Below are 11,296 nucleotides of genomic sequence, written 5' to 3' on the forward strand. Positions count from 1 at the left end.
GGCTAGTGGAGCTTTGAGCACGCGAGGCCATGCGCTCCCGTGCTGAAGTCGTATTGAGCGCCACTGCACTTCCTTTTTAACACGAAAGTGTTTTATGCCGGGGTCCACCAAGTACATCCGTCACGGATATGACGTTGATAAAATGGACGCCACGGGTGAGAAAGAAAAAAAACCAAGAAAAAGATACCCCGCTGGGAATCGAACCCACGACGTTGCGGCCGCGACGGCAAGCGCCCGACGCTCTACCGACTAAGCCAACTCGGGAGATGCTAGGCACGGCGCGAACGCGCCTTATATCTTTCACACCTTCTCTTTCGCGGCGGGCGGAGCGGGGCGGTGCCGCCGTCTGTGAGAGGTGAAAAGAAGTAATGCTTCACGATCGACACTTACTAGCGCTTACTCCGAGATTGCACGTGATATCGGAGGTCATGGTTAAAGCGTCTCGATACCAGAGATGTAGACTGGCCGCGCTGGCGTCGCCGAGGCACCCTTGACGCAGTTACGTTCTTTGCCTTTGGATTCGTGTTAGCGTGCGTCGGCTCATCGGAGTAGTGCAGCTTCCACGTGCACGAACGGGATTTCTCTGCCGCCGACTGCTTCAATTGCGAGAGCACCGACTAACAAAACTGCTGCAATATGCGTTGCAGAAAGGACGCGATTTCGACGGGCGAATGTCGTGCCTTGGTGGAGCGAGAGCAGCGCCTGCGAGACAGAGGCCAGCGGGACGCACGCGTTTGCGGCTCAGGCTACGAACCTCTACCTCCCGCGTTGCTGAAGTGCAGTGTGTGTTATGTATGCATGAGCACAGGCGTCGGCTACCCATTACTAGAAAGCGCACACCGTGCCATTTCTCTCCTTAATTGACGACGCTTTGAAGAAGTGCATACCGGGTACCAATGTTGATTATGAGCTTGTTGATATCATCCTTACGCGGGATTCACGATTCGCTGTGTCCAAATATATGTTCACACCGTCAGCTACCTCAACGGTTTAATCATGATCATGGCCGTTAGTCGTCGCGATAGAGACATGCTGTCAACATGGCTGCATCCACGTCAAACGGTGCTATAGCTGCCAAACACGAATAGATATTGTACAAGCTCTCATATATCATAAGCACTACTTCTGTGAAGACACGTTTCACTTTCGTGTTATACCGATTCCTATGACGGAGGGATCAGCCATGTTTTTCTACACCACTCTTGATCTAGCAAGGGTTCAGTGAACTATTTTTCCCAATGCGCCTCCGTCGCAGTCGCCATTCTTACTGCAAGCCAATCGGAGCAATATTTCTCTCTATTGGGTTAAAAAGGATGACCAGCGTGTGCAGCCCGTCACGTCTAAAGGGGCCATGACACCCAATTTTCGATCATAATCCGTTTTATGTGGTTAATCCCTGTGCGTTCACAAACAAGCTGGCGAAAGTTTTAGCGCATTTGGTCGAGCACTGAATTTGTGATTGAATACTTTTACTCAGACGCGTGTGGCCTGAGACTCGGGCAACACTGGCGCGCTCGCGAGCCGTGACGTAACAAGCTGTTTGCTGTGCGAGCGTCTGCGATCGAGCCGTGTCAGCTTTCTTCAGCTTGACATTGAAAACTGAACCGGGTTGCAGTGGCTGAAACTTCGGTAGAAGACGACGGCTCCGTTTCTTGCAGCACATGACGTCACACATGCCATGGAAAAATGGCGTTCGCCGGCGGTGGGCGGGGTTTAAAGCCGGCGACCTATAGGGCTTATTTTGTACTGAAATATTCTTGTACAGCGCATTTTTCATACATGTATACGCACAATAGACCCTCGACTTCTATTTTTTGCTGAAAACCGCGGACTGTCGGGTGACCGTGCTATGGCCCCTTTAACAGAACGACAAAAAAGAATGGCTTCATGTTTTCTGCATGGGAAGAAATAAACGCTATAACACGTTGCGTGACACATGCACGAAACTTGCATGGGGAGTGAAGAATCGAATACGGGCCGTAAAGAACCGAAAAATAAATAATCAGCACTTTTCGACGGAATCCATTGTTTCGTGATTCCACGTTCTGTCAGCCCTTCAGGTCAGCACAAAGCCACGAATGAATCATTTGAAGCAGCGCACGTATTTGAAGAAGAAAAAAGTAAGGAAACCACTTCAACTCGGCTGCATATAAACCTGTAAGTCGATCTTAAGAGCCGTCAAGAACAACCGGAAATGATGCCAAAGTTATTTATCGTCGTGGTCGTACTTGTCACCGTGGTTGCTGTGCTTTCAGGTCAGTATACGACTCGTCAATTGTACAAATGGTTTTTCTACGCTTTAGTAATCGGATATTCCTTTCTGTTGGTCGCAAACGTTGAGTCGCAAACGTTGAGTCGACGAATATTCAAGGGCTTCGTTACTGCAATAACAAATATGGGGTTCCGCGCGCCAAAAGCGCGATGCAGTTATGAGGCACATCGTATATAGCAGGGGACCACCATAAATGTTGGGTTTACGTCCCAAAACGATATCATTATGAGAGGAGCCGTAGTGGAGAGCTCCGGAAATTTCGACCACCTGGGGTTCTTTAACGTGCACCTAAATCTAAGTACACGGGCCTCAAACATTTTTGCCTTCATAAAAAAAAGTCATGGTTTCACCGCAAGGGGGAAGCAATGAATGCGATAGCAACAAATTGTAGTGTTATACGAAGTGAGGCTGGCAGCTGTTCTGTATCCGATCTCGCGTAACTACAAAACACTGGTGTAAGAGAATACGGCCGCTCCAGGGAGAGATGCTCTCCGCATAGTCACTTAGCGTTGAGAGCGCAGCACGTAGAAAGGTATACGAGCCGCCCGCTGTGATGGCTTTCGAGATAGCGCGCGCGCCAGCGATCGCGACCGCGCCCTCAGATTCAAAGTTCAAAGTGGCTGCTGGCGCGACAACTCCCCCCCCCCCCCACACACACACCCACCTCGCGTCTTTTTTCATGGTCATGAAAGACGGGCGGGGCGTTTCCTGTCTGCTTCGACGGCAGGCCGCCCGAGCGGGGTGATGTTATCGGATGCACCCTCCGAGTGAAGGAAATGGGCTGTCTCGTTTGATCTCTGCTTCGGCCGCGTTCGTCGCCCCCGCTCGCGCGCTTTTACCCGCGGTAAAACATACCATGCGCGGGGGGGATCTTATCAATTTGGGCGACGGCGACGGCGACGGCGACGGCAAAAACCCATCGAGACTGCCCATATAATTGCTATCGCAATGAAACGCAGCCGCCGAAGCCGGGATGCGATCCCGCGACTTTCGGGTCAGTAGTCAAGCGCTATAACCACTAGACCACCGAGGCGGGTATAGCAGGAAACATCCGATTAACCTTGACCATCTGGGGGTTTCTTGAACGTATACCTATCCGCTGTGGTAACCCAGCAGGTTAGGTGTCACCCTGCTAAGGTCGAGGATGCGGGTTCGATTCCCGGCCGCATTTCAATGAAGGTGAATTGCAAAAACACTCGTATACTTAGATTTAGGTGAGTAGACGTTAAAGACATTGGTCGGCATCTATCCGGAGTTCCGAACTTGGGTGTGCCTCAAAATCACACTGTGGTTTGGCACCTTAAGCCCCAACGATTATTATCAACGAAGCTATTTAAGCTATCGGTAACTTGTGCTCCGTCGTGCAAGTCTCCACAGGTGGGTATGTGCCACAGGAATTATTTATTTATTTATTTATTTATTATTTGATTTGATTTGCATACATGACAAGCACCACTGAGTACTGCAGGCGCTAGCGTTAAACGAATTGAGTATCAGTGCAAAACAGCGCAGTTGACATGAGGGGACAGAAGAGGACACAGAGCGCTGACTTCCAACAGTTTATTTCTTTTGAATGCCTTCGCTTTTATACAGTTACATACTGTTACACCAGCCATGCGCGGAACACAATGATGTTACAATTCATCACGCGGACAAACCTAAATAGATCTTTTCCCTATCATTGAGAGCGACAGAGGGGGTACTTACGCAATCATCCTTTAAAGAAAAAATCTTACCAGCCTCGATCATTTCGCGTGTGATCCGAACTCTTTCGATTTTCGGCCCCACAAAAATTGAGCAGTTTGTGCAAAATGTCTGTCCCAGCGTCCAGACCCAATCGGGCGTGTACTACAAACTACGCAATTAAATTTAGAGATTGTCTATGTAACGTAGTTTATCAGCTGCCGTTGTCATGCGGAAAATATTACGTTGGTCAGACGGGTCGGTGTTTGAATGACAGGTTGAAAGAGCATCTGTACAATGTTGATCGGTCAAAGCAAGGGTGGCTGTCCGCTCACTGTAGCACGTGTGGGTGTCGACCAAGATATTCAGATTGTAGCATTGTCGCCAAAAGCAGAGATCGGATCGCACGCGGAATCATCGATGCTGGTAAGATTTTTTCTTTAAAGGATGATTGTGTAAGTACCCCCTCTGTCGCTCTCAAAGATAGGGAAAAGATCTATTAAGGTTTGTCCACGTGATGAATTGTAACATCGTTGTGTTCCGCGCATGGCTAATGTAACAGTGTTTAACTGTATAAAAGCGAAGGCATTCAAAAGAAATAAACTGTTGGAAGTTCAGCGCTCTGTGTCCTCTTCTGTCCCCTCACGTCGGCTGCGCTGTTTTGCACTCATAATCATGTACCAACACGCCCAATCCTACAGTCTTTAAGTTAAACGAACACTTTGCCCGTTGAATTGGAAGACGTGAAACAGAAAGAAAAAAAAAGAAGTGATAGAAAGAAAGAGAAAATTGAGAGAGAGAGAGAGAGAGAAAGAAAGCAATAGAAAGATAAAGGGAGATAAAAATAGAGACATAAAAAGACAGAAAACATGGAAAGACATATATAAAGAGAGAGAAAGAGATAGAAACAAACATACACGAAAAGGAGATAGAAGAAACAGAAAGCACGACAGAAAGAGATAGAATAACAGAAATGGAGAGAAAGAAAGAAAGAGAGAAGAAGCGGAGAGATAGAGATAGAAATCGATAAATAGAGAGAGAGATAAAGAAAGGGAAGAAAGAGAAAGATAGAAAAAGCGAGAAATAGAAAGAAATCGGCAGAGATACAAAGAAAGAAATCGAAGGAAACATAAAAAAAAAGAGATACAGGAAACAGAGAGCAAGAGAAAGAAAAAATAAGGAGAAACAAGGAGGGCCACCCAGCTCTGCTTTTCCTTCAGGCTTGGCACAACTAGTGCCAAGCTGCCGTAATTTTTATTATTATTACTATTTAACGTGCCTATATACACGTATAAGCCGTCCGCCACGGTGGATCCGTGGTTACGATGCTCGGCTGCTGACCCGAAGGTCGCGAGTTCGACCCCGGCGGCGGCGGCGGCGGCGGTCGCATTTCGTTGGAGACGAAATGGTAGGGGCCCGTGTACTGCGTGGTGTCAGTGAACGCTAAAGAACACGAGATGGTCGAAATTAGCGAAGCTCTGCACTACGGCGTCCCTCATAATCATATACCGTGGTTTTGGGAGGTGAAGCAACAGATATTATTATACGTATAAGCACGCGGGTATATTGCGTGGTGACCCTGTTGAAATGAGGGGCTCCGCTACTAAAGAGGGGCTCCGCTACTAAACAGCGGAAGTTCTCGAAAAAGTTGAAAAAGTTGCAGACCACTCAGCGCGCGCGATGTAACGGGAAATGATGGGCGAAACACTTTAGAGACGGGAGGACAGCTGAGTGAATCGGAAAATACAGAGAGGTAGCCGATATTCTTGTTGCGCAATGCGTAGGGACAGTTAACCAATCGTCAGTTAGATCGACGAAATAGATACCGATGGACGGGAAACGCCGCTTTATGCACGGGAAGCAGCCGCAAGGAGTAATGATAATAAAGCCGATATCCTATAGCAGAGATTTTGTCTGGACAAGTTGGTGCTACATTTGCAAAACAGAATAGCACGAAGGACGGGGCGAAAGACGGTGGTGACATGTGACACTATATAAAGAAGGCACCTCTCATCAAATAAATCTCAGTTGGTAGTCAGCACTCGTCTTGTGGTTATTGTGTCTTTCGTCCCGTCCTTCGTGCTGTTCTATTTTGCAGATACCCTATAGTTGATATATAAAGTATAGAAAACTTGCGGACGCTTGAGCTTCGCCTTCTGGAGTATCGCCCTTATAAAAATGTGTTTAGACAGTCTATATAGACTGTCTAAACCCATTTATAGACAGTCTATAGACTGTCTAAATACAGTTTTTGTAAGGGCGGGCCGCATTCATGTCGTCTTTTCACTAGCTTGCCATGGCTTCCTTTCTTATTGGACACTTTAACCGTGCCTTGAGGAAAGGAACATCTGTGCGCGTACCACTGTCCGTTTGAAATTCTCCTAGTATGCATGCCTACTGAGAGTGAAGTTGCGAAGTGCCCACCACGCCACAGTTCGTCATATTACGAATCAGCGAAGTATATGGTGGAATCCAGTCGATACATTTTTTCACGGGAACCGGAAAATAGAACGTATCATGCAAAAACCGCATTAACCGAAGAGGTTAAAAACAAGAGGAAAATACGCATATTCCGTCAGCGACTCACTTTTATTGAGCAAACGTTGAAGTATAGCTGGTCAATTCGCGTTGCACGTTTTTTTTAACACGAAAGTGTTTTATGCCGGTGTCCACCAAGTACATCCGTCACGGATATGACGTTGATAAAATGGACGCCAACGAGTGAGAAAGAAAAAAACCAAGAAAAAGATACCCCGCTGGGAATCGAACCCACGACGTTGCGGCCGCGACGGCAAGCGCCCGACGCACTACCGACTAAGCTAACTCGGGAGATGCTAGACACGGTGCGAACGCGCCTTATATCTTTCACACATTCTCTTTCGCGGCGGGCGGAGCGGGGCGGTGCCGCCGTCTGTGAGATGTGAAAAGAAGTAATGCTTCACGCTCGACATTTACTAGCGCTTACTCCGAGATTGCACGCAATATCGGAGGTCATGGTTAAAGCGTGTCGATACCAGAGCGGTAGACTGGCCGCGCTGGCGTCGCCGAGGCACCCTTGACGCAGTTACGTTCTTTGCTTTTGGCTTCGTGTTAGCGTGCGTCGGCTCATCGGAGTATTGCAGCTCCCACGTGCACCAACGGGATTTCTCCGCCGCCGACTGCTTCAATTGCGAGAGCACCGACTAACAAAACTGCTGCAATATGCGTTGCAGAAAGGACGCGAGTTCGACGGGCGAATGTCGTGCCTTGGTGGAGCGAGAGCAGCGCCTGTGAGACAGATGCCAGCGGGACGCACGCGTTTGCGGCTCAGGCTACGAACCTCTACCTCCCGTGTTGCTGAAGTGCAGTGTGTTATGTATGCATGAGCACAGGCGTCGGCTACCCATTACTAGGAGGCGCACACCGTGCCGTTTCTCTCCTTAATTGACGACGCTTTGAAGAAGTGCATACCGGGTACCAATGCTGATTATGAGCTTGTTGATGTCATCCTTACGCGGGATTCACGATTCGCTGTGTCCAAATATACAGGGTGTTTCAAGAAATGTGTCCAGTATTTTTTAAAAGTCACAGAAAGGAGGTATCTGCGTGCTACCTCCGGCGTTACCTTTACTGTGGGAAAGGGCATTTTGAGATGCGTACAAACATTAATTACGGCAGTAATTATAGAAATTAAGAAAATTAACTTTTTAACCAGGGGAACTAAGTGGTCGAGTCAAATGGACGAATGGAAGCCCTTCCAGAGAATAGCCCATAGCCGCTTTGAAATTTCTGAAAGGCGGCCACTGGTAATCACCGCGGAGAGATGAAATCTGGCTCATTTTGCTGGCGATACCGAAACCTATGCACCAAAAAGCGCGTCTGCCATTCACTGCGGAAACGCCCTCCGTGACGACATTGTTTCCCTCGCACGGGGTGGGGGGTGGAGGATAAGCTAGCGCCGTTATCATTCGTTCGTTTCGTGCCAACGCTTATCCTCCTCCCTCCCCCCCCCTTCCCCGTGCGAGGGATACAGTGTCGTCACTGAGGTCGTTTCCGCAGTGAATGGCAGACGCGCTTTTTGGTGCATAGGTTTCGGTATCGCCAGCAAAATGAGCCAGATTTCATCTCTCCGCGGTGATTACCAGTTGCCGCCTTTCAGAAATTTCAAAGCGGCTATGGGCTATTCTCTGGAAGGGCTTCCATTCGCCCATTTGACACGACCACTTAGTTCCACTGGTTAAAAAGTTAATTTTCTTAATTTCTATAATTACTGCCGTAATTCATGTTTGTACGCATCTCAAAATGCCCTCTCCCACAGTAAAGGTAACGCCGGAGGTAGCACGCAGATACCTCCTTTCTGTGATTTTTAAGAAATACTGGACACATTTCTTGAAACACCTTGCATGTTCACAGCTTCAGCTACCGTGCGCAACGGTTTAATCATGATCATGGGCGTTTGTAGTCGCGATATAGACATGCCGTCAACATGGGTGCATCCACGTCAAACGGTGCTATAGCTGCCAAACACGAATAGACATTGTGCAAGCTCTCATATATCACTACACAATAAGCAGTACTTCTGTGAAAACACGTGTCACTTTCGTGTTATACCGATTCCTATGACAGAGGGATCAGCCATATTTTTTTATATCTTTTCAGCGTGAAGAAGTAAATTCTTCTGAAATGTAAAAAAAAGAAGCTGCACTTTGCTCGCTCAGCTATGCATTCGTGACGAAGCTACGAAGTACGTCCAAGTGTTCGAGTGCGTCGCTTGCTGTTGGCAGCAATCTTTTCGCCGCAATACCGACGCTGCTGCGGCCTCAGCGGATCTGCGACGTGGAGATCGTGGCTTGTTGGACGCGGTTTGAGTATACCGAAGGATAAACGTAGGATTTCTAGATGTATCGGTCAAGGTCCACTTTCGCGGCCGTATTGTCCAATTTTGGGCAGACATGTGAACATTTTAAAAGCATGAAAATGCGCTATTTCCGAGGGAAGGGACGTTGGCCGGAAATAAAAAGACAAACGTATATTAGGCCGAAAAACGTATTATATGCAGAATCGTGTCAACGAGATTCCACTCTATGCCCACTTCGCGTCCGTAAGGCAATATGCACAGCTCTGCACGCTTTGATGATGTTGTTGGTGATGGCGACGGATATTATTAATTGTGCCAGAGCGCTTTGTAATGGGTCGGCCTGTAAACCACCCACTCGTTGCGCAGTTCACAAGGTGCGAATCTCCCGCGGATCTCGTGAAGTATCCGGGCGTGATTCACTTTCGTTTGGGTTTACGGAGGACCAACACCAACTCCAAAACTTTTCACAATGAAAGTGACTTGTGTTAAAGCTGCTATATGATCGTGAAATTTTATTTGGTATTATTTAGGTCTGTGTATCTGTGCTGACGTACATAACACTTTAGCTCATGTATTTTTCCTATCTTTTTTTTCGTATTCAGCTATGTATTATGCAAATTATCTACTAATGTATTACCACCCCTTATGCAATACCCCTATGAAGAGGTCTTTAGGGTAATAAAGTCAAGTGAAGTGAAAATAATGGAGCGCTCACGCAAGCCCAACGAATTCGAAAAAAAGAATTCGCAAAGCTTGCGCTAAGTTTCGCAAGGCTTCAAACAGTGATGCCGGACGATTCTTAAGTCCAATCTGGTTGCTTCTAGGTTGTTGCTAGGCCTTAGCTAGGTGATGCTAGGTTGTTTATAGGTTCCTTCTAGATAGTTGCTAGGATTTAGCTATATAGGTGAAGCTGGGTCGTTCCCAGGTTGCTTCTAGGTCGTTGCTCGGCTTTAGCTAAGTGATGCTAGGTTGTTCCTACGTTGATTCTCAGCACAGAGAGGTTCGAGTTAAACCCCAGACAGTCTCAGACACGTCACAGGTGTCCAACTCCAGAGACAGAAACTCGTGCTGAAAACGAGCGTTCGCACTTCTCATAGATTTACGGGCACGTTGTCGTTCGCGCAGAGCTTCCATCGCTTCGGGGTCTTCTCGCACCCGCCGTTGCCTTTCCCGTTCCCTAGTATTCTCTCATTGTACGTACCGCTGAATCACTCCGTACAGATGCTTCAGCGAAGCTGAAACGAGCGGCCACGGTGTTTATCACTGGGTTCATCCCGCCGGTTTATTAAAGCTTTTCTCAATTACTGGTTACGTCTGTCTACAAATCTTAATTGGTGTTTCCAGCCTGTCTGTCGCCTTCTTCATTTTTAATGGTCCAGCGGTGAGTGGTGGGATTTGCCCACTTTCTGTGGCAAATACCCGTTCGTGATGATGATAGCTCTTTGTACACATTTGTACACACCAAAGTTTTTTGCGGCCGGCTTAGACGGCTTCGCGGTTAAAAAACAATTGGTCTGGATACCCAGTTATAAAGTTGTCTACTATTTTCGGCCTTGAACAATGCCGCCTATAGTTCATGTTCTGCCTTCGCCTGCCTCCTCACTTCAAACGCGTTTCGAAAATGCTTCTTTGATTAGTCTGCTTATAGGCTTGAGCTGCAAATTGGGGCACCCTACGTCACGTTCCACGTAACGTTTCCGTTGCAGCGCCATCGTGTCCCAAGGACGAAGAGTATCGAACTGTGGGAGCGTGCGACCCTGTCAACTGCCCGGAAACAAAACCGACTCCGCCCACTCCCGGCAAAGAGAAACCTCCGAAATTGTGTACCCTGCAAGCGTTCACGGGATGTTTCTGCCGTGCCGGCCTGTACCGAAGAAAGTCCGACAAGAAATGCGTCCCCATGGACCAGTGCTGGAGCAAATAGAGTCGCTTCACTCAAAGCGGTGCGTACGCATCGATGACTCTTCGTGGAAAACGCAAAAATAAATGTGCAGAGCCGATCTTGCGGTGAATGTATTAGCACTGCGTTTACTTAGCCCGAGTTGTCGTGCTAGATGACACTAGCCACGCGCGCGTGCACACACACACACACACACACACTATATAATATATATATATATATATATATATATATATATATATATATATATATATATATATATATATATATTTATATGCGGCGACGGCGAAAACCAGCCGAAACTGTTGATATAATTGCTATCGCCATAAAAAGAAGGTGGCCTTCGCCTTCGAGTCGTCTTAGGCAAATGCATACGAGAGCCTGTGAGTCTTTTGTTCCTGCCGAAACACAATGCGGTCAATAACAATACTGCCTGTTTGTTTTCCGTTCAACAAGAAATAAACGCTAGCGAGACGTCCTGACACACGCGTAGCGACTATCATATCTTGGTATAAAAAGCAGAAGGCGGAAAGTAAAGGAGAGAAAGACAAAAAAAAAACGTAAGCAGCTTATTTAGGCTAAATTTTTTACGAGAAGTCGAGTC

The 11,296-nt window shown here is 47.5% G+C and overlaps 1 protein-coding gene across 1 annotated transcript; it reads left to right on the forward strand.

Moving 5' to 3' along the window:
• The first annotated feature begins 2,196 nt into the window (after nt 1–2,196).
• On the forward strand, nt 2,197–10,783 carry LOC119404122 (chymotrypsin inhibitor Ani s 6-like). Its single transcript, XM_037670725.2, has 2 exons — nt 2,197–2,255; nt 10,499–10,783. Exons 1-2 carry the CDS (start codon nt 2,198–2,200, stop codon nt 10,714–10,716), a joined length of 276 nt encoding a protein of 91 aa, XP_037526653.1. The 5' UTR covers nt 2,197; the 3' UTR covers nt 10,717–10,783.
• The last annotated feature ends 513 nt before the right edge of the window (nt 10,784–11,296 follow it).

This window comes from Rhipicephalus sanguineus, chromosome 9 (genome assembly GCF_013339695.2).
Source record: "Rhipicephalus sanguineus isolate Rsan-2018 chromosome 9, BIME_Rsan_1.4, whole genome shotgun sequence".
Classification (NCBI taxonomy): domain Eukaryota; kingdom Metazoa; phylum Arthropoda; class Arachnida; order Ixodida; family Ixodidae; genus Rhipicephalus; species Rhipicephalus sanguineus.